This window comes from Bos grunniens, chromosome 28 (assembly GCF_055505025.1).
Source record: "Bos grunniens cultivar Pamir isolate PY7600 chromosome 28, Bosgru_T2T1.0, whole genome shotgun sequence".
NCBI classification, from domain to species: domain Eukaryota; kingdom Metazoa; phylum Chordata; class Mammalia; order Artiodactyla; family Bovidae; genus Bos; species Bos grunniens.
This window is the reverse complement of record NC_141192.1, coordinates 11,029,420-11,052,357: the sequence shown is the minus strand read 5'-3', so window position 1 is coordinate 11,052,357 and position 22,938 is coordinate 11,029,420. Positions and strand designations below refer to the sequence as shown.

Here is a 22,938-nt window from a genome sequence, read left to right as displayed (position 1 = left end):
AAATGCAAATATAAACAGTGAATTTCATTTCTATTCCAGTTTTCCCCTCCAGAGGCAATCAGTGTTACCCAGTTTCTTGTTTAACATTCCAGGGATTGTAGGGTGTGTGTGTGTGTGTTCAGCGCTAAATTTGTACATTTTCTTTTTTTAAAGTTAGCGTACACACAGTACTACACCTTGATTAATAATGGCGATCATTTCAAATCGCCACTCATAGAGCTGGCTAATTCTGAAGTGTATAATATAATATATAGATACACGAATGTAATATACAGAGTATCCCTTGTATGGATCCGTTGTGATTTATTTAACCAGCCTCTTGCAGGTGGGTATTTAGGGATTCCTTCTTGTTGTCATAGTAAATGTCACAGTTAAGTGCATCTGGGAAATAGGTTTCCAGTAGAGTTTCTGAGTCAAAGACTGTGTCATTTTTAATTTCAACATCTCTGTTTTTACTCGGCGAGCCTCACCATGTTAGTGAGCGTGAACATCTAGTGTTCCTTTTCTGTCGTAGTTTGCATCATTTGAGTTTCTCTAAAGGTTATTGGTCTTTTTCTTACCATAAAACGTTTTTCCTGAGTTTGTCCTTTCTCTTGTCTTTATGTTATTTTCCTTATTTCGGTCTTACACAGAAGCTTAATTTTATCTTTGGGGATAAGGGCTACTTCTGAAGTCTGAAGCTTAGGTCTGGCTGACATTTTACTTTGAAGTGGGGAACAGGGCAGTATCCTGCTCCTCCGTTTTGTTTTCCCATCGCGCTGTGGGTGAGGCCGCCAGGCTCATTCCTCTGGGAGGTGGTCTCCAGGGAGAAAGGTGTCACGAACAGGACTGCAGCTCCTCTGGTTTTCAGACGGGCGGCTCCTCTTTATTCCACGAGGAGGTTCCTGGCCTATCCATCAGTTCAGATCCCCAGGGTGTTGCCTCACCAGCGAGGCCTCAGGGTTCTGGCACAGGGGTCAGACTGAAAGCAGCACACTGGGGACCTTAGTCGCCACATTGCAGCGTGCTTGGGAGGAGGTCTTTGGCCCACACCACGGGTCGCCGATTCTCGCTCTCTGCAAGGTCACTAGGCCACCATCTGGCCTCCCATTGCAGTCACCCGTGGACCCACTGACCCAAATAAATTACCAAGCCCAGAGGGCTGAGAACCAGACTCGTGGGGACCAGTGGTACCTTAAGGAAGCCCTTCATCTTCCTTAAACAGCGTGCGCAGTTCTCCAGTGCAGCCGGGAAGGGCGGCCCAGAATTTTGTAGGTGGATAATGGTATCTGGGGGAGAAGGCAATGGCAACCCACTCCATTACTCTTGCCTGGCAAATCCCATGGACAGAGTAGCCTGGTAGGCTGCAGTCCATGGGGTCACTAGGAGTCGGACACTACTGAGCGACTTCCCTTTCACTTTTCACTTTCATGCATTGGAGAAGGAAATGGCAACCCACTCCAGTGTTCTTGCCTAGAGAATCCCAGGAACGGGGGAGCCTGGTGGGCTGCTGTCTATGGGGTCGCACAGAGTTGGACACGACTGAAGTGACTCAGCAGTAGCAATGGTGTCTAGAGAGGTGTTTCTCAGAGTTCCTGGACCAGTAACATCACCTGGGAACTAGTTAGAAATACGAATTCTGGCTCTACTGACTCAAAGCCTGCGGATGGAGCCCAGCAGTGTGTTTAACAAGCTCTCCATGTGGGTTCTGACACACACTGCAGTTTGAGAACTAGCTTGGGGCTGGGCGTGCAAGGAGGAGCTGCTCACCTGGGCTCAGCAGGTGTGATTGTTAAGGAAGCCTACAGGTTTCCTCGCTTTCACTGGTCCTTCGGTGCCTCTTAAATTGTAATAGCCACTGATTGGCAAGAGTAAGCAGGTTTCCTGATGGTCTGAGACTGTAATATCACAGCAGCTCGTGTCCCTCCGGGCAGCTCCGCTGGTGTGAGACACGGCAGAAGGATCTGTGCAGAGAGGGGTTTGTGAGGGCAGGTGTCCCACCATCACCAAGAATTCTAGGTTCTGGGCCTGTCTCCTTCCCTCACTGCCGACCTGCAAGGCTCTTGCCCTTTCTGAGCTCCATCTGTAGGGACAGGATGGTACTGCCTCGCTTGATCAGATGAGCCCTCCTGAGGGCTCTCCTTACTTCTAGGGATGGTCATCCCGTACCCGGGGATTCCCTTGGCGGGTGAACCAGAGGCTGGAGAACAAAAGTGTAGTTTGGGGCAGATCCAGTTTGGAGCCCGCTGTGGATTGCTCAGGGTCTGTAGGTTGGGTGCAGGGAGATGGGAGCATGGGCTTTCCCCAGTGCTGGATGGATGGTAACAAAGAAATCCAGGCAGATAGACCTGGCCCCCTGAGAATGAGATGGGAGAACAGCGTCACACGTGCAGCATCCCTGTCAGCACAGGTGGGAGTGGAGCCTGGGTGAAAGGGGTGTACAAGGTAACTCACCAGCTAGTGGGTGGCGAATCCTGTAATGCCCCGATTGCTGTTTCTGGCAGGGGCCTGGTGGGTAAAGGGTGAGCTGGGTTGCCCCACCCCAGGTCAGGCCTGATGCAGCTCCTCCTGCTGGGGCTGGCTTGTGGGTGTCACTGTTCTCCAACGAGCCTGAGCACACTTTACTCTTTCCTTTCAGATCTAGCCATGAGCTATCCAGGCTACCCCCCGCCCGCAGGTGGCTACCCACCAGGTGCACCAGGTAAGAAGGTCTGGGGCCTGTGGGGGAGGGATTGCCCTCTCTTCAGAGGGTCTAGGCATGGAGAGTGGGGGAGTGATGGTGCTTTCCAGTCATTTCCTTGCTCCCTTCATACCTGCACAGTGCAGCCAGATGGGAAGGGGCTGGAGAAGAGCTTGGGTCCTGGGGCCAGGTGAGGCCAGGGTTTGAAGCCACTTATGAAAAGCCAGGGTGAGGCCAGGCCCCAGTCTCTCGCTTTATTAGCTGATAGGAACAGACGAACATGTTCCATTCTCTGAGACTCAGTTTTCTCCTTTGCAAATGAATTCAAGCGTCTCCATCACGGGGCTGGCCCAGACAGGGCCTCGATAGCCGGGTAGAGGCTCTGGCACAGGGTCCTCTGGAGCACTGCGCGGTGGCACTTGCCCCGTCGCTCCTCCTGCCCTATGCGCACGGTTCGTGGTTCCCAGCAGCAGGGCCCCTGCGCGCAGGACGGGGAGGTGGTCGCTGAAGGTCAGATGCTGCTGCTGCAGCTGCTGCTGTGGGCCAGTAGCACTTCCACCTCTGTCGGCACCTGAGCAGGAAGAGTGGGAACTGGCAAGTGACTCTGGGGAGCTCTGTCCTAGGTGTCCCGGAGCTGGAAAGCCACACTGGAGGCCCCCAGGGCCTTTTCGCTGCCATGGACAGGGCTGTTTCTGACGGGCCAGCCATGATGCTAGCTGCTGTGCTACTTGTGAGGGCTACGGTGAGGGCTGTCACATGAACACTCACCGGGCTCCCAGCTAAGCCCTGACTGGCAGTAACTCTCTTAATCCTCCTTATAGCAATCGAGGCCATCACCAGTTATCCCCACTTCACACGAGGAAGCTGAGCCAGGATGGCTGAGTGCTCGCTCAGGGCACATGCCCCGGTCCTGCTGGTGTCAGAGCTGGGACTTCTTACTGCTGTTCCCCGACTGTCCTCCTGACAGCCAAGCCCTGTCTGCCTCTGTCCTGTCATCCTGCTTCTCCCTGCCTCCTACAGACGTGTGGTGACAGCATACAACCAAATCAGCGGGACAGCCCACCCCACCCGCTGTGCTTTTCCGTCACTCTGCACTCTGAGTGCTCCCTGAGCTCCGCACTCTGCTGGGCGCGGCACAGCCTCCCTGAGTGACCTGTCTGTACTCCTGGTCCATGGTGGTGAGCCCAGGAGAGCAGGTCTGCCCTTGGCCCTCCTGCCTTACTAGCCCACAGAGAGTCTTGGGAGTGTTTGCTGAGTGGTCCTTCCTCCCTGAAAAGTGGGGAAGGTTCCTTATTTATTCTCTTCTCTGGCAGCAGGATCAGGCTAGACTCTGTTGCCTGAGTGTTTTCATTGTTGCCTGTAGGACGGCCCAAGGCCCTGCTTGGCCTCCTCTCTGACTGCCTGGGAGCTTGATGTCTCTGCCTTGTCCTCTTGGTGGGTGATCGGGGGGCTGATGGACTGGGTGTTGCTTTCAGGTGGCGGTGCCTGGGGAGGTGCTGGCTACCCGCCACCCACCATGCCTCCCATTGGGCTGGATAATGTGGCCAACTATGCAGGGCAGTTCAACCAGGACTACCTCTCAGGAGTGGTGAGTCCAGCCCGCCCACTGGGCTGCCCTGGGGGCCACTCTCGTGGGACCAGAGGGAGAAAGGCCGCTGGCTTCCATGGTGTCAGAGGGGTGTGTGTTTACCCGAGGGCACGGAGGGTGTCGAACCATATCTTAGGACAGAAGGGTTTCCATCAAGGCTCCCACCAGTTCACTGTCCCTCTGTGCGTCTCGTTTTTCTTGACGGTAAAGTGAGGGGTGGGGGAGTGTGTTGGGCTGTGTGGTCTTCCAGGTTCCTTTCAGCGCTGAGGGATTGGGTCAGGGTGAGGAATATGCATTGTGCACCTTCTGTATGCGCTCAGCATAGGGACGGGAGGGGGGTGAGGGGGTGTGTGTGTGTCACGCACATGTGACTGATGCAGGTGTGTGTTGTCTGTGTTTGTACATGTGGATGACTGTCCTGGTTGGGCCTGGGGGCAGGTAACACAGGCAGGCGTGCTACTTTTGATTTGCTTATAAAATGGTGGATTTTATAATCTAAAGATAAACGTATGCGCAGTGTAAACAGTGCAACCACTACATAGCCTAATTTGCACCAGGCCCATTGTAGGTGCTGGGGATAGAAAACCCTAGCCTAGGAGTGCCTACCATCCACTGGGGGGAGACAGTGGTGTTGTGTTAAAGTGAGTGTGGCTGCTGTGGTGCACAGGCAGGTTAAGGGGTCAGTGGTGCAGGTGGAGGGCATGTGGGACAGGTGGGTGGGCTCGGTGGGCCTGCTGAGAGGCTGGTGGTGCTCGGAGTCAGCTTGAGCCGAGTGTGGCTCCGGGGCGCCCGCTGCAGGCTCAGGGTGGGGAAGGGCAGACAGACGATGGAGTGTGGCCTTACCTCTCCAGGGCTGTTAGTCTAAGGCTCTGCTTTGTGGACTTTCAGGCAGCCAACATGTCCGGGACGTTTGGAGGAGCCAACGTGCCAAACCTGTACCCGGGGGCCCCTGGGGGTGGTTACCCCCCAGTTCCCCCGGGGGGTTTCGGGCAGCCCCCTCCCGCCCAGCAGCCTGTTCCTTCGTATGGAATGTACCCGCCCCCTGGAGGAAACCCACCCTCCGGGATGCCTTCATATCCGCCATACCCAGGGGCCCCTGTGCCAGGCCAGCCCATGTTGCCCCCTGGACAGCAGCCCCCAGGGGCCTACCCTGGACAGCCGCCCATGACCTACCCTGGACAGTCACCAGTGCCACCTCCTGGGCAGCAGCCAGTGCCAAGCTATCCAGGGTACTCAGGTTCTGGGACTGTCACCCCTGCCGTGTCCCCAGCTCAGGTAAGTGCCAACCCTGTGCTGCTGCCTGTCCAGGCCTGGCCCTAAGGGCCAGAGACACGTGGCCTAGTGTCCCCTCGCAGGGATGCGGGAGGGCTCAGCCCTGTAGCTCTGACTTGTGGTTTTCAGTGTCACTTTCTCACGGACTCCCCACCCCTGCTTGCGCTCCTGAGGGCCCAGGGAGCCGCCCTGTTTGTCCCAGCTTGGTTAGAGGGTCCCTGTGCGAGGCGGGTCTGAACGCTCCAGGTACTCTTCATTCCTCTTGTGTTATTTACAGCCTGGGCGTTGTGAGAACTGTCTCAAAAGGCCTTTGCCCAGTGGCTCTTAGTCTTTAATCTCTGGATGTGCCCTCCCAGACTCAAAACCAGCCCCTTTGAGTGTGGAAAATTGTTGGCGGTTCTTTCAGGACTGCTCTTGGCTCATTTTGGAGAGCAGTTCATGTTTGCAGAGCCTAGAATTCATTGTCATGGTTACACAGCCAAACCAGCCAAGCACAGGGCTAGTGGAATGTGGTTGACTAATATTTTTAGCCAGAGGGTCCATTCCCCTCCTTCCCCAACACCCACACATCCCCCTACCCCTGCCCTGCTCTGCATCATCCCTCTCTGCCTTCCCCTCATCTTTCTCTCAGCTTATTTCCTCTGTTAAAGCCAGTTTGTCCTAGATCATCCATCAAGGGAGAGTTTAGGCAGGAAAAATCCAGTGTGCTTGGAGCATAGCCGTCATTTGAGGAAGAAGTCCAGCAGGCAAGAAGGTCCTAGAGTCCAGAACACAGTGCCAGGAAACCAGAGTGAATCCAGGAGGTAGCCGGTCTGCATGTACCATCGTGAAGGCTGGACACTTGAAGGCATCCCGGAGGAACACCTGTTTCTGATGTGCACAGAGTGGGCTAAGCAGGCCTGTTAGGGGAGCCCCGATGTGCAGTGCTGAGGCCTTGAGGAGAGGCTGGAATCCTGTTCTGAGGCCTCCCCTTCATCTGGAGCCCTGGCCTGGAGGACCCGGGCATAGGGTAGATTTTCAGCATCAGGACTCAGCTCTAGGTAGGCTCCTCGCCATGGGAGCCCGGCAGATGCTTCAGTGCCAGGACACGAGGACAGGCGATGGTCACATTAGGCCGACTCAGTGTTGAGTCTCCTGTGCTGTCAACTGCAGGCTCCTTCAGGTACCCCAACTTTTAGAAGAAAGGTCATTTCCAGAGTCTGGACAGGCAGTCTCACGTCTAGGAAATGCAGCATCTTACTGTCTGTCTGTCTGTCTGTCTGAGTAGTTTGGAAACCGAGGCACCATCACAGATGCATCTGGCTTTGACCCCCTGCGAGATGCTGAAGTCCTGCGGAAGGCCATGAAGGGCTTTGGTGAGAGACCCTGGGTGGCACGAGTCCCAGCTGCCTCCCCCCTGACTCCCTCGGCAGTTACACAGTGGCTCTGTGGGCTGGGGTCGCTGGGTGGAGGCGGCCTGGCCCCGTGTTAGAGAAAGAGAGTGGATGTGGGGATGTATCTCGGATGCTCAGGAGAATTGGAGGGCCCAGGCCAAGAAAGTCTCTAGCCACAGAACATCCCTGTGACCCCACGCCCACTCCCACCTCTCCTTCCACCAGGGACTGACGAGCAGGCCATCATTGACTGCCTGGGTAGTCGCTCCAACAAGCAACGACAGCAGATCCTCCTGTCGTTCAAGACAGCGTATGGGAAGGTGAGTGTTGGTTCCTGGGACCCACAGGGAAGGTCAGGGGTTCCTTTCTGAATCAGGGCATATCCTCCTGATAGGAGCAGCCTACTCCTGCTTTTCCCTGGGACCTGGATCTCCTAGATGGACCGTAAGACATGTTAGGGCATTTCTTGGTGGCTCTCAACTGATGGCATCTTCTAGAGGCAAAGGATGCTCTGAAGCAGAAATCCCAGAGTCCACAGGGTACTGAAGTTTGCTGAGAGGTGCCCAGGGATCTGGGTTCTGTCCTGGCTCTGCTGTGACTCACCGAGACCATGGGCAAGTTATTTCTCTTTGAAGGAAGAGGCTTTAAGTACTGAACACATAGAAGTTTGAATTTGGGGGCTTCTGGATCTTATTAATAGAAAGATAACCACTGAGTACATATAGGCTAGTACATGCAGGCTAGTGTTCTGGCCTAGTGTCTCTCCTACGTTAATGGGCTATGAGTTCCCTGGGAATCTGGTTCAAATGCAGGTTACAATTCTGTAGGTCAGTCTGGGGCCTGAGGTTTGTCTTTTCTGTAAATGCTGCTGGATCTGGGATATTGTTCCCTATTGGTCACCTCCGTGGATTCTCAAAATAGGTTTTTTTGTTTGTCTAAATGTCCAATTAGGATTTGATCAAAGATCTGAAATCTGAACTGTCAGGAAACTTTGAGAAGACAATCTTGGCCCTGATGAAGACCCCTGTCCTCTTTGACGCTTATGAGATAAAGGAAGCTATCAAGGTGTGTATGTTCTGGCGTGTGGGCATGATGGACAAAGACCTAGACCACGTGTGTGTCTTAGCTCAATTAGTAGCTACTGTTGTCAGCACAGCTCCTGGGCTCCAAGTGCCGTAGAAAAGGGAACTTCTGGTGGCTCCTCCAAGAGGCAAATGAGGCATCACTCATCATCAGGGAGCATCTGAGTCTCTCTGCCTTAAATGGTGGGAGCTGGGGTTCAGAGGAAATCAGTGATCAGTGGTAGTAGGGGTGGGAGGAGTGGCTGACGTCATCCTCATTCATCAGGACTCTGTTGTTAGCAGATAACAGGACACTCTTGAGGAGCTTAAGCAGAACCAGGGTGTAGAATCAGGAGGATAGAGACAGCAGCCTGACTCGGAGAAGGACGGGACTGGGCAGCATTTCTCATGCCTGCTGCTTGAGTGTCTGCATTATTCTTCCATCTGCTTCTGTGCCTCTCCTTCTTTGGTACAGCATCCTTGTGGGCCCCTCCCTGAGTACCTGTCAGAGATCCAGCCGCAGAAGAGGCCAGCTGTCCCTTGATCCAAATTCCGAACAGGAGGCAGGTTTTGATGGACTTTGTTTGGGTTCAGCCTCCCCCTAGTCCTGTGACTGCCAAGACCCTCAGCAGGGGTCCTGTGGATGGGCTGGGGCCACTCCCACAGATGGGGGAGTCCTTGTGAGCTGAGCAGGTGCCCCAGAAGGAATCTAAGATTCCTCAGGGCCTAGTGGGCACAGTGACTCTTCCTGCCCTGAAGGGACATCCCCTGAAACTAGGTTCATCTCTCCGTGGGTGTCAAAAGACACAACTAAGCCAAGGAGCAGGAGAAAGTGACTCTGTGGACTGCAGCCTGCCAGGCTTGTCTGTCCATGGGATTCTCCAGGCAAGAATACTAGAGTGGATTGCCATTCCCTTCTCCAGGGGATCTTCCAAATCCAGGGATCGAACTCGAGTCTCCTACATTGCAGGCAGAATCTTTACTCTCTGAGCCACCAGGGAAGCCCAAGAAGCAGGAGAAGGATTTATTACTTGCAGCAAGTAAGAACATCAGGGGTCTTTCCCAAAGCAGTGTCTCCTGGAACTGCAAAATTGGGGAAATTTTAAGCTAACACATACATATTCATGAAGGGGCTTGAATGGTCCACAGAGTCCATACCTAAAAAGGTCAACATCATCATCCCTTAGGTTCCAGTTGTTCTGGTGGTTGAGTGCCCAAGGGGGTTTAAATTCTGTAGAACAGCTCAAGAAAGTGCTTCGGGCTTGTCTTTACCATTGACGCAGAACCCAGGGTCTTTACATATGTTTTGTTATCTTGCCTATTGCTCTGTTGTTCCTTAAGGACAAGTACTGTGGCCAGGCTTAGGTCACAAAATGGTTTAGGCCAGAAATGGTTTCTCTTATGTCAAGAAAGTCCTTCCTCATTCTCTTGCTGCCAGGACACCTACCATATGTGCCCCCAGTATCACTCCCATTTTATGGTCAAGGAGCCAGAGGCACAGAGAGGTGAAGTAACATGCCGAAGGTCACACAGCTAGTGATCATCAGAACCAAGAGGCAACCCGATGCAGAAGCCAGGCTACTGACCCTGTCCCCTGCCTCCTCACTGTCCCTTCCTCAGCTGTCTCTTCCATCCTCAATGTTGTTCCCTTTCCTTAGGTGTCTCCAGATGCTCCCCTCTCCACTATGGGAGTCAGGTTTTCCCACATGTTCATGCTCTTGCTTTCAAACCGTTTTCTCAGTTTGTCACCTTATTCATGGACTGAATTGGAATAAAACAGATCTAGGTCCGCCTCTCAGCCCCACCATTTACAGTGTGGTCTTGGACAAGTCACCACACTTCTCTGATTTCTTGGTGTCCTGGAAGATGGAATGGGGATAATCCTTCAAATGGACCTCTATTTGTCACCATGTTGCTATCTTTCCTGGGACTTTCCTGGGACTGTGTGGGGAGTTTGGCTGCTTCAGGCCAGGGTAGCAGCAGCAGCGTGACAGGTGGGTCTGTGTCTGTGGCCTTTCCCACTGGGGTTTGTTTCCTGCGGGATCATGGCACCTGCTCTCCCCTGCGTGCCAGCAAGGAGGCTGTCACAAGCTCCTGCTCTGTCATGCGCTCTGGCTCCGCAGGGGGCGGGCACTGATGAAGCCTGCCTGATCGAGATCCTGGCCTCCCGCAGCAACGAGCACATCCGGGAGCTGAACAGAGTCTACAAGACAGGTGAGGCTGGCCCCAGGGCCTCACCCGCCTGGGCCACACCCTCTCCCTCCAGGGGCCTGAACTCTTCCTTCCTGACCTTGTCTCCTCATCTCCTGCCATCCCTAGTACACTGGGCTTCCATCCCAGGCCCAGCCCTGCTTGCTGTTTACACAGAAGCAGGTAGCTGGGGTTAAGGGAGGGCTGAGGGAGAACCTGGGCGTGACTAGGGCCAGGTCAGCCTGGGAGTCATAGCCCTCCTGGTCTCCAGCTGTATGTTCCTGGGGGCCGGGTGGGCCACCTGTCTCCTCGTGCCAGTGCTCACTGTTGGCTGTGTGCAGTGGGCAGCTTGGTCCACGGAGCTACAGGGTGGCCCTTCCCTGCATCTCCCTTTCAGAATTCAAAAAGACCCTGGAGGAGGCCATTCGGAGCGACACTTCAGGGCACTTCCAGCGGCTCCTCATCTCTCTCTCTCAGGTACTTTCCCAGGGCAGAGCTTGGGCCTACGGTAGGGAGAGGTGGACGTCTGAGTCACGGGGAAGAGGAGCAGGGATGGAGGGAGGGATGTGACTCCAAGGAGTGCCCTTGCCTCACTGCCTGCTTCCTTTCAGGGAAACCGGGATGAAAGCACAAACGTGGACATGACCCTTGTCCAGAGAGATGTGCAGGTGAGTGTGATGGCCGCTTCCCTGGCTTCCTGAGCAGGGGCGTTTCCCACTTCCGTGTGTTATGAGGGGTGGAAACAGCAAAGATTAGGAGTGGATTCCAGACTCTCTGAGTTTCACAGGCTCTGCTGCTTATCAACTGTGTGACCTTGAGCGGGTCACCCCACCTCCATAGCCTTCAGTCTCCTGCCCTGTAGGAGGGACCATGTGGGATAATATTAACAGTTGGGAGATCAGTGATGGATGTGGGATTTCATGTGACTCGGTACTTGTCTTGTGTTTGATTGACTAGACCATTATTCTGTTAAGCTTTTGATTTGAACCTAGAAACCAGCTGCCATGTTAGTTGTGTAGCCTGAGAATTCTGCCCTTGTCCCCAGCCTGGTGTGAACTGCAGACCAAAATGGGAACTGTCTCTGGCCGTTTCCTCTCTTTGTCCAGGCATCCAAGCGCCTCTCAAGAGGAGTTTGGGTTTCCCACTGATGATGTCAGACCACCGTAGCAGTTCTGGTTGGAGAGGGCCCTGGCTTCCTGGTGGGCTGGCGGGCACCAAGGTGTCCAGGTGAGGACACTGAGGCCCAGGAAGGCAGAGCTGTGTCCCAAGAGACCTGGAGGCAGAGCCTGGACAGAGGCCCAGACGCCTCGCTCACTCCCTGTGCCCAGACAGCGCCTGCCCCTGCCCTGGTCCCGGACCCCTCCTTAACATCTCCCTGGCTTGGGACCCCCATTTCCATAACTGAACTCAGGGCTGGACATCCTCAAAGCCCCAGGCTCTGGCCTTGGCCCTGTGGGGATTTTCCATTGCTGTTTCCTGTCCAGGCCGTTTCTTAGCTCAGGCAGAAGTTGCCTTGGTTGAAGGGTTTCGTGCCAACTACTCTGCCTTCTTACCTCTGGACCTGCTTGGCTTCACCTTGATTTGTGGGGTCTCTGAGCCCCTGATGGGCACCTTCTGCCCTCAGACATTTGTGCCTTTAAGTCCACGAGCTGCTGCTACCTGAGGCTCGGAAGGCACTTTGGAGCTGTCTGGTTCAAAGGTTACCAATTGGCATATATACTGAGCTTAGACCTTAAGAGGAAACTGCACATTCTTCCCATTTACAAACATAAAGTGGTGTATGCAATGAAATGGTAGGCACCTATCACATGAAGTCCCACATCCATAGCTGCGATCTATCAATTGTAATAGTTACTGTCTTATGTGTTTCCGCTTCTAGATAGGGAAATTGCCTTTAAGATGAGAAATTTCATATGGACATCTGGATTTCTGGCTCCCCTGGTAGCTCAGTTGGTAGAGTATCTGCCTGCAGTACAGGAGACCCAGGCTCAGTTGGTAGAGAATCTGCCTGCGGTGCAGGAAGCCCAAGTTTGATCCCTGGGTTGGGGAGATGCCCTGGAGAAGGAAATGGCAATCCATTCTAGTATTCTCGCCTGGAAAATTCTAGGGACAGAGGAACCTGGCAGGCCATGGGGTTGTAAGAGTTGGACACGACTTAGCAACTAAACCACTGCATGAAAAGTGGATCTGGGGGCTGTGAGCCTTGTTTCTCTGTCCTGTTCTCAGCTGAGAAGCACCTCTGTGTAGTCCCCATGGTCCCCACCACTCTCCGGCCTTAAACTGCCCTGATTCCTGCATTTAAGTTCCCAGTGGCCCCTTCGGGCTTTCAGGTTGGTGACCCTGAATCTAATTCACGCTTCCCACGTTAGAGCTGAGAGCACTGAGAGGGCCAGTGACCTGTCTGGAGTCCCGTGGCAAGAGGGTAGTCGAGCTAGAGCTGAGGCCTGTGTTCTCCTTTGTGCTGCTGCCCCTTGGTTCCTTGCCTGTCCCGGACCCAGCGGCCTTGGCTCTCCTGGCCCAGGGGATGTGTGGATGGCATCTGTCTCAGCACAGTGAATGGAACTCAGCTGGGGCCCTGCCCCCCTTTCCCACCCCTCTGGGCTTCAGGGCCCAGAGATTCTGCCCAGCTGTCCTAGGTGACCTGGGCCTGGAGTCAGGGGTGAGGCCTGCATGCCTATCTGTCCATCTTCTGTCCAGGAGCTCTATGCAGCCGGGGAGAACCGCCTGGGAACAGATGAGTCCAAGTTCAATGCGATTCTGTGCTCCCGGAGCCGGGCCCACCTGGTGGCAGGTAAGGCTGTCCTGGCTTCCCTGTAGCCAGGAAACGGATTGCAGAAACACTTGGCAGTTCCTCACTGCAGGGGCCTTTCACTTCCTTGAAAGAGCCCCCTAGTGGCGATTTACAGGATTTTATCAGCATGTTTCCAGCGTATGCTGGCATCTGGTTCTGAGGAAAGCGAGGGAGGAGGTGAGAGAAAGGGGGTCGTCCTGATGGTTGGTATCTTTACCTGCTAGAATTTTTTCAGAGTTTTTTTGTTTGTGAGCAGTTTTTAATTTCTTTTTTTTTATTGAAATATAGTTGATTTATAATGTTGTGCCAATCTCTGTTGTACAGCAAAGTGAATTAGTTTTACACATTTATACATTCTTTTTAAAATTTTCGTTTCCATGGTTTATCCCAGGAGATTGGATATAGTCCCCTGTACTATACAGGTGGAGGCCCTGCTGACAGTTGCATGGACTTAGGTGTCTATCTTGAATAAAACAGGGAGCCAGTGGAGGGCTCGGTGTGAGGGAGGGGTGTGATTTGACTTAGGTTTTGCAAGTGTACTGGCAGTTGTACTGAGAAGAGTGATGGGGTCTGTGGTGAAGAAGGAAACCAGTTAGGAGACGGCTGCGTCAGTCCAGGGGAGCAGTGATGGTGGTGTGGACAGCTGGTAGGGGCCGGTGGTGAGAAGGGGTCAGATCCCGGCTCTGTCTGCGGATGAAGTGGATGTGGGGTGTGAGAGAGAGAAAGGACCCCGGGATTTGTCCCCGCTGTGCCAGTGGGAGAGGGCAGGGCCCTTGACTGAGAGTGGGAGGCTTTAAGGAGGGAGGGAGCCAGGAGCCACAGATGCCGTGCAAGCCTCTAGGTTTGTGAGCCCGGAGGGCTGAAGAGGTCTGGCTAGAGGTGGAAGTTTGGGAGCTGAGTGGGTTGAAGGAGTTTGAGGCCCCGGGACTGCCTTGGGAGGGAGCGCAGCGGTCTGAGGACAGGGCTCTGGCCATGGCAGGAGACTTAGGAGGGACACCCAGAGAAAGGGGTGTCCTAGAGGCCAGCAGGGTCAGCGTATAAGAGGGCAGGTGAGGACGGAGAACAATGACCACACCTAGCCGCGGGGTGGGGTCTCCAGCACCCACTGTGTGCGTGCACTGAGCCTTTAATAAAGGCCAGTGGACGCCATTCTCCCACTTTACAGATGAGGAAGGGGGTGAAGGGCAGCCGGGGAAGTCAGGTACCCAGCTGGTAATGTGGCAGAGCTGGCGTTTGCCCTCAGCTGCCTGCCTCCACAGCACACACGTGAGCCTCTGCACTGCACTGTAATGGAGCGTGTGCGCACACATGTTCATCTTGGTCATTAGTTATTTTTATAAGTATGAAATGTGTTTGTAGCACATCAGAACTGCACGAATGATACTAGTCAGGAGAAAAGAGCTGAGCTGAGTTGGGCACAGAGGTAGGAGGAATCATGATTCTGATATGCACACGACAGCAGTTTGGAGAAGACAGAAACTGAGACCCTGGCCAGGGAAGAGGAGGTTATATCCTGGGGGCAGAGCTCAAGGTAGGACCCGGGTCTCCATGGCTCCACCTGCCTCTCTTGGAACCCGTGGGTGCTCAGCCCAACCCAGGGTAAGCTGGGGTGCCAGAGTGGTGGTAGCTTACAGTCAGATTGAGAAAGACTGACGCACAGAATGGAGAAGGGCTGGGACTGGAAGTGGTGGGTCTGAGAAGAGCGTATTGGTGTCAGGGCTCCTGGACAGGGGATTGTGGTACAGTGGGTAAGCGGAGGCGCTGGTAAGGGGACTGAGTGAGCAGGCGGGGGGGCGGGGGAGTGCACTTGCCTGGGGGTGAAGAACCGGCAGACTTGAGAACTGGGCCAGTGTGGTCACTGGGACCGCCTAGGGTGCCAGGAGCAGAGTGGGAGGGGCTCTGGGAGGAGGCAGAGCTCTCACCATGCGTCCTGTCCGAGTCAGCTCGGGCTGCCATAATAAAATACGACGGGCCGGGTGGCTTAAACAGCAGAAATCTATTTTTTCCCAGTTCTGGAGGCCAGAAGTCCAAGATCAAGGTGCCGGCAGTGATGGTTTCTCTTGAGGGCTCTCTCCTTGGCTCGCACGTGGCCCCTCCTTGCTGTGTCTGTGTATGCTCTTAGCTCTGTGTTTACAGCCCTGGTGTTTGCTTGTGTGTTCAAATCTCCTTTTCTTATAAAGACACCAATCAGATTGGATTCGGGCCCATGCTGAGGGCCTCATTTTAACTTAATTACCTCTTTAAGGACTATCTCCAAGTATAGTTAAATTCTGAAGTCCTGGGAGTTGGGACACTTCAACAGAGGAATTTGGGGCAAGCGTCAGGGACAGAATTCAGTTCATAACGTGTCCCTCTGTCTTCCCACTAGTTTTTAATGAGTATCAGAGGATGACAGGACGTGACATTGAGAAGAGCATCTGCCGGGAGATGTCCGGGGACCTGGAGCAGGGCATGCTGGCTGTGGGTAGGTGTCTCAGCCCGCCTGCTGGGGCCTGGGGTGTGTTGTGAGTTTTCTGGGTGCTCACCCACCCTCTGGTTGAGGACGAGCATAGTGAGAGGGTCCAAGATTGTTAAATCCAGCTGCCAACGCAGTGAAATCAGGCTGCTTCCTGGATCACTGTGTAGTTGTGCCCCCAGCGGTCTTGTTTGTATTTCAAGCCCAGCCCCGGGGAGGGAGCTGCAGTGTGAGCACCAGTGGGAGCACGACCAGCCGCTCTCCGGGAGGAAGATGACTCACATCCTGCCAAGTCTTCTCTAAAAATACATCCCTGCAGGCAGTTGTCAGATGTTTGTGATGGAAACACGTGGAAAGATTTTTTTTTACTTGCAACAGCAAAACAGGCCCTGGCTGAGGAAAGCTGGCGTAGCTCCCAGGACGCTGTGCGCTTCCCACAGTGCCTGGGTTCTGTCCTCCAGAGCAGGGCCTGGCAGGCTCTAGGCCAGTCCTCCCCCAGTCCTCCCCCAGCCCTCCACCTGAGGGTTTGGCCCCTCTTTATACCCACTTGGGACTATCACAGGTTGTCCATCTTCTGCTTTGCTTTTCTTGGAGCTTTCTCAATGGGACAGGTTCCCCTGTGTCCCCCATGGTAGGTATCATGGCCTGAGAACCCTAGTTAGATATTCATTCTGCTCAGACATCCTTCCCCCCAGTGTCACGCCATCCCAACAGGTCCCCTCCTGCCTGAGCAGCTGTATGATTCCTAACTACCATCCACATTCCTTCCCTACACAGCTTCCTCCATCACACTGGTTACCAAGAAAGGGGTTGTATTGGTGTCCAGGCTCTGCCTGTTTCTATTCCAGAGGGCTGGAGCCAGGATCGTGGGATAATTGAGCCTGAAGGAGATGAGGGAGGAAGATGGATGCAGTGGTGTGTTTGATGGACACTCGGCCTTCTAAGAGGAGGCTGTGTGCACCATGCCCCCCTAGACTGAGTTTTCTGCAGATCAACTTATGCTTTCTCTCTTCCAGTGAAATGTCTTAAGAATACCCCAGCCTTCTTTGCTGAAAGGCTCAACAAGGCCATGAGGGTAGGTAATCCCCAGGTGCAGGGTCTGGGTGAGGGGGGTATCTCAGCCCATCCTGTGATTGGGACCTTGCTCAGGGGAGGAAGCTTGAGGAAAGCCAGCCTTCCTCCAGAAGGGGCGGGGAGGGGCCCAGGGCCCAGGAAAGGTAGGGACTGGATGTTGAGGAGGTCCATAGCTCACGCCCTTGGGCCACTCTCTTTAGGGAGCCGGAACCAAAGACCGGACCCTGATCCGCATCATGGTGTCTCGCAGCGAGATCGACCTCCTGGACATCAGAGCAGAGTATAAGCGGCTGTATGGCAAGTCGCTGTACCACGACATCACGGTACGGGCCTCCGGGGGCCGTCTGGGCTGTCTGCCTGGCCGCTCCCCCTGTCCCCTTTGCTCCTCCTCCTCACAACTCCTATGGGCTTGGCCTCAGCCAAGCGTGGGCTTCTCATCTGTGGTCCTCTACTTGCCCTCGTCAGCTTTCACTTGTTCGCCTGCATGCACAGCAGCAGCTTGTCAGCTCCTGATGGCAGGGGGAGTCTTGACCTTGTTCTCGCCCCACCCTCCATCCCAGCATCCAGCACAACTGCTGTTCAGGAAATGGTTGGCAGAGGAGGGTCCACAATCAGCACGAGAGACTCACAGTACCACCCCCCCACACACATGTACACCTGGGGCCTGGCCTTCAGAGTCCAGCCACCCTGTGGGTCTGGCATCCATCAGTGAGAACTCAGGTCCCAAGCCCCCCAGAGGGTGCATGGCTCTGGCTCCCTGACGAGTCACCTCTTTCAGCTTTATGGTGGGGGCAGCACAGGAAGGCAGTTCAGAGCAAGAGATCGGGGGTCACACCACTTGGGGTCCAGTTCTTGCTTTTCTATTAATATTCGCTCACTGTGTGATCTCACACAGCTTGCATAAACCTCCCTGAACCCTAGTTCCATCACCCTTAAGATGACCCCACCCCAAAAGTGTTGGATGTTGAAGGGAGTGGCCCATGTGAAGCGTACTGTACGACATGTGCGTGTCTAATAGACTTGAAGGGAGTGGCCCATGTGAAGCGTACTGTACGACATGTGCGTGTCTAATAGACTTGAAGGGAGTGGCCCATGTGAAGCGTACTGTACGACATGTGCGTGTCTAATAGACTTGAAGGGAGTGGCCCATGTGAAGCGTGTTGTACGACGTATGCGTGTCTAATAGACTTGAAGGGAGTGGCCCATGTGAAGCGTGTTGTACGACGTATGCGTGTCTAGTAGACACTAGTGCCTCTTTATCACTGTGTGCCAGGGACAGTCTGACAAATTGATTCCTATTGCAGAGCGGTGGGGAGGAGGGGCTTCTGATAGTCAAATTCTGAACTCACATGAATCCTGAAATTGAAACTGCCACACCCAGGCCCTGATTTCAGACTCACTGGTGTTTGATGTTGGGCATCTTTTTGAGAGAAGCTTCTCTCTCTCTCCTTGGCTATAGAAACAGTGCTGCCGATAGCAGTCTTGTGTGTGTCAGTAGGCTGTGGGCATCTGGAATAAGGCATAGGCCTTGCCCTCAAGGAAGAAAATGATCAGAAATTAGCTCACTGTGGCCTTACTTCTAAGTGCAGTGGACAGTTGGAGGAGAGCTCAATGTGAACCGGGAACCAAAATGGTAACTGTCTCCTCCACTGGACGGTCGTATCACAGTAGATGACATTTCCGGTAGAGGACACAGTGGTGCCTTATGGTATAATCCCCGTTGAGTGCAACAGAAATGCACTGGGCAGAGGCCGCCATCAGTTAGACCTGGGTAGGGGTGTTTCTGGCTGTTTAAACATTTTTTGTGTTTGTTTTTCAAATTCTGACTTTGATCACTGGGGTGAGTACAGCTTTCAGTTTTTTTGGTGGAGGAGACTAGGGAGGCTGAGCTGCACTGTCCATGGTCCATGCACCTGTGAGGCCAGCATGTGAGCTGCTCACCTGCTCAGCAAAATGGGAAATTCCATAAGATAGGGCCACCTCTCTGTAAGGGCACTTTGGGCAGAAGAAAATCAAGAGCCAGGAAGCCAGAACTGGTCAAGCCTTTCTTAATTTGATGTCTTACTCCTTTCTGTGACCAGGGAGACACTTCAGGGGATTACCAGAAGATTCTGCTGAAGATCTGTGGTGGCAATGACTGAGCAGTGGCTGGTGGGTCACTTCTGTCCACCTGCTGGCAACAGCAATGCCAGGAAAAGGCCAAAAGAACGTTTGTCTGTTTCTAACAAATCTACAAAGTAGCCCCCAGGTGTCACAGTTCAGACCAACTATAGAGCCTTGGCCCCATCTCCTCCCCCGCCCTCGATCCGTGCATTGTGCTTGTGCCGGAGAACCTAGTCAGTCTCGAACTCTCTCAGGACGCCTCCTCCCCATCCCGACCCCTCACAGCCTCTTGCAGCTAAAGTAGATGTTTTGTTTCCTGACTCATGCAGTCATTCCTCTTTGCTTATGGTTGAAACTCTTGGCTTCCTTCTAGTCATGTAGTTTTGTATGTTTAGAGGTTTTTTTTTTTAATATATAGTTGCAGACAGTTGCATACACATCTTTGCTGCATACAAAGTTTGGATAAAAGAGGTGGGGGGTTGGAGTGCCATGTCTTCACTGAGGAGTAAAAGGGAAAACCTTTCAGGATAGACTCTGCATCTGGTGAAAATGTGTCATGAGCTTTGTTATTGCCAAACTCACTCCTTTTTAGAAAAGAAAAGGCCAGAAAGTCATCTGTTCTTTCTTCTACACAAACCACAAGAACAAAGCCAGCTCCCTGCCAGTGACAGGGCTTCTTGTAATTGAGAATGTGCCTTAAACCTGAATGTTGATGGCCAAATGCTGTTTCCAAATTAAAGTCAGCCAGCTCTGGAACGTTCTGGAAGTGTTTTCCTGGTGCCAGTTTGCTTTCTCATGCTTCATGACTCTGCCCTGTAGCTTAGGGGTTCCATCCTTATTAACTCGTGAAAAGTTATATGGCTTTAAATAGAAACTTGTGCTTAGGAAACCCTGAATGTAAGTAATTTGCAGGGACTGGGCCTTAAGGACATGAGAAATGGGGGTTCCTGAAATCTTTGCTCAGGGCCTGGATGCTGAAAAGGCACACAGGGTTGTGGGTAAGACGTGGGTACAGTGAAGTCCACTAGGGCAAGGAGGAGGAGTGTGGTCCTTCCCCCAGGTCTGGAAGGAAGGCCACAGGCATAAGGGAGTGTGCATGACTCCTGGGGGTAGCTTTACAGCAGAAAGTCGGAGAGGCATGAGATCAGCTCCTCCCCGCAGGGACGCTTCGGTCTGAAAGGGGGCTCCAGGCTGTGGTCTCACGGTGGGCCCTTTGCCCCTTTGTTGGTCGTATCAGGAGAAGTCGAGTCCAGAAGGGGCAGACTTTGTAGAAATCGTTGTGTCTCATCCAGAAGCCCAGAGCTTGTCTTCTGGTCAGTGGTCTCCACTCCCTTCCTGGTTTCTTATGTTGAAAGTTTAGAAAGGAGAGAAGCCAGAGGCTAGGGTGTGAGCCCAAGTCTGCTGAGCCCTAGCAAGGGCCCTAGGGAGCGCCTTGTCCACAAAGTAGACATCTGCTTTGGGACACCAGTTTGTTTCCTCCCTGCCTTCTGGACACAGAAGAGGAGATGGCCTAAGGGGCATGAGCTGGACAGAGCCTGGTCTACCCTACCAGAGAAGGCTGCTGTGGGCTCTGGAATGGAAGGCAGGCAGGCCCTGCTTGTCAGTTCAGCTCTGCCTCAGTTCCTGTGCCTGGAGGCCCTTGACCAAGATCCAGCATGCTTGCCCATCCTCGTGCTTTGTCAGGGAGTTATATTCCTAGCATAGAAATCAAGCAAAATCATTCCCCCAGGCAGATACTAGCTTAAAATGTTTGCTTCATCAAACCTGAAAGCTCTCTGCTTGTGTTCTTCTAAAAACAAGGACATCGTTTCTCATTCCTCCACCTGGCCCTATACAGGGTTCACTCTCAGCAGAGGATCCAATCAGTCAAGCCCCCAACTCTACAAGGGGCTCTTATCCCCTCCCACTCCTTGGAAAACTCACTTTGGCCTAATACTGGTGTCCACTCTGAACCCAGTGCAGCCCCGAAGCAGAAATAACCCTGGTCCAGGAGTCAGGCATCCCTATTATGGCCTCAGCTCAGCTACTGATTGGCTGTGTAACGTTGGGTAACTTACTTCTCCTCTTTGGGCCTAAAATGAAGGGGAGACTAGATCAGAGCTTCTTAAACTTCATTGTAGTCAGCAAAAATGGTAGAGTAGGGAACTTGAAAAGCCTATTCCTCCAAAAAAGTGACAAGATGGTAAAAACTGTCAGAATCAACTTTATGAGAAATCTGACAATGAACTGAAAGTTTGCAGCAACCAAAAATAAAAAGCTTTAAAAAAACAAAAACAGTCTTGGTAAGAGGGTCTTGGGGCATTCTCACTTACCCAGCCTTATCCTCCTCACCCCAGCTTGCAGCCTCAAGAACAGCATCCACAGTCCTTTATAGGTTCTTGGCAATGGATGGAGCAGAATGGACCTTGTTCTCAAGAATTATGGTTGGTTGTTTTGATCTGTCTGGTTGCTTCCAGGAAGACTGACTCAATGACTTTCTTGTATTTTACCTAATTCGGAACTCTCGCAAGGTGCAGGTGGCAGCCCTCAGGGACATTTGAAGGCAGTTTCATGAGCACTAATGCCTGGAGAGAGGGGTAACAGTTGGGGCAAATGGGTGACAGGTTGAAAAGTTTGGGGAGCACAGGCTGACAGTGTGATGCTTTGCAGAGTCATGGTTTTGGAGTGCTCCCACTAATTCCTGGGAATCTGGAAGGCCAAACGCATGTTCAGGGCTGGGCATATGCTCAGAAGACTTGCCTCTGGCAGACCTTCAGGCTCTGCGTTTGCAGGAAGTGAATGCTACTGCAGAGTCACAGACTGGCTGGCTGAGTATCAAAAGATTGCCTCCAGTACACACACAACACATACGTAAAGACTGGGAGATTGGGGTTTTGTTGTTCCAGGAGTTAAAGGAGATAACATTGAATCACTAGAGGCCATTAAGTTAGCTGAACAGATATTTCAGTGGCCACACTTGACAGAGAATACAAACTTTTAAAAATCAGTTCAGAAAGTCACTAGACAAGCTACAAGAAATTCAGCAGCAGCAACAACAAACTCAGGAAGGGGAAGAATATGATTTCCAGAGTTTTCACGTAATGTTCAAAAAATGCCCAATTTTCAACCAAAATTACAGGGCATGCAAGGAAACAAAGTATGACCCATGTACAGAAAGACAAGATCACATAGGTTCAAGAAGATATTTGAGAAAGCAGAAGAAGGAGTTGGCAAACTTCAAGATAGGTCAATTGAGATCTCCCAATCTGAGGAGAGAAGAAAACGGAGCCTAAGACCTGTGGGACATCATCAAGTATATCAACATACACATAATGGGAGTCATGGGAGAGAGAAGGCAGAAATATTTGAAGAAACAGTGGCTGGAATCTTACAAATTTGATGAAAGACATTAAACCACACATCCCAGGAACTCAAATCATAAGGGGTATTTTTATGAAGATCTCCTTTGAGACACATTATAACCAGAGTGTTGACAGACAAGGAATTGTGAAGTCAGCAATAGAGAACCGACTTGTCACATACAAGGGATCTTCAAAAATATTAACACCTGATTTCTTGTCAGAAACCATGGAGGCTAGAGGGTTATGGGATGACATATTCAATGCACTGGGAAAAAATGTCAACAGGAGTCCTGCTGCTGCTGCTAAGTCGCATCATTTGTGTCCAACTCTGTGCGACCCCATAGACGGCAGTCTACCAGGCTCCCCTGTCCCTGGGATTCTCCAGGCAAGAACACTGGAGTGGGTTGCCATTTCCTTCTCCAATGCATGAAAGTGAAAAGTGAAAGTGAAGTCGCTAAGTCGTGTCCGACTCCTAGTGATCGCATGGACTGCAGTGCACCAGGCTCCTCCATCCATGGGATTTTCCAGGCAAGAGTACTGGAGTGGGGTGCCATTGCCTTCTCCCCAACAGGAATCCTATATCTAGCAAAATCGTCTTCAAAATTGAAGGAAAACTTAACATTCCTGGGTGAACAAAAATTGAGACAAGTTTTTTGCTAGTAGACTATGAGAAATGCCAAAGAAAGTCCTTCAAACTGAAAAGAAAGGAGACTGTAATTAAAATCCACATGAAGAAATAAAACATTGTTAAGGTATTAACGTGGCTAAGTCACTTCAGTTGTGTCCAACTCTTGCCATCCTATGGATGCCAGGCTCCTCTGTCCATGGGATTTTCCAGGCAATAATACTGGAGTGGGTTGCCATTTCCTACTCCAGAGGATCTTCCTGACCCTGGGATTCAACCCGCATCTCTTATACCTCCTGCACTGGCAGGCAGGTTCTTTACCACTGTGCTACCCGGGAGGCCCATAAGTACTTTATATTTAAAGGGAGTAAATGCTCCAATTAAGAGGCAGATGTTGGCAGACCAA

General features: G+C 52.5%; 1 protein-coding gene across 4 annotated transcripts in view; it reads left to right on the top strand.

The window, feature by feature from the left end:
- Positions 1-19,326, top strand: part of ANXA11 (annexin A11) — a 42,333-nt gene extending 23,007 nt beyond the window's left edge. For 2 of the 4 annotated variants that reach the window (XM_086381767.1, XM_086381768.1), the window contains 14 exons: positions 2,618-2,680; positions 4,135-4,247; positions 5,136-5,522; positions 6,787-6,874; positions 7,118-7,212; positions 7,844-7,957; positions 10,077-10,167; positions 10,541-10,620; positions 10,755-10,811; positions 12,841-12,934; positions 15,303-15,398; positions 16,406-16,464; positions 16,664-16,786; positions 18,545-19,326. In XM_086381767.1, coding sequence (XP_086237893.1) covers positions 2,626-2,680; positions 4,135-4,247; positions 5,136-5,522; positions 6,787-6,874; positions 7,118-7,212; positions 7,844-7,957; positions 10,077-10,167; positions 10,541-10,620; positions 10,755-10,811; positions 12,841-12,934; positions 15,303-15,398; positions 16,406-16,464; positions 16,664-16,786; positions 18,545-18,604 — 1,512 coding nt within the window. In that variant the 5' untranslated portion in view covers positions 2,618-2,625 and the 3' untranslated portion in view covers positions 18,605-19,326. Of the gene's footprint in view, positions 1-2,617; positions 2,681-4,134; positions 4,248-5,135; positions 6,682-6,786; positions 6,875-7,117; positions 7,213-7,843; positions 7,958-10,076; positions 10,168-10,540; positions 10,621-10,754; positions 10,812-12,840; positions 12,935-15,302; positions 15,399-16,405; positions 16,465-16,663; positions 16,787-18,544 lie in introns of all 4 variants that reach the window. The other 2 variants (XM_086381770.1, XM_086381769.1) reach the window with 2 other exon arrangements.
- Positions 19,327-22,938: the final 3,612 nt, after the last annotated feature.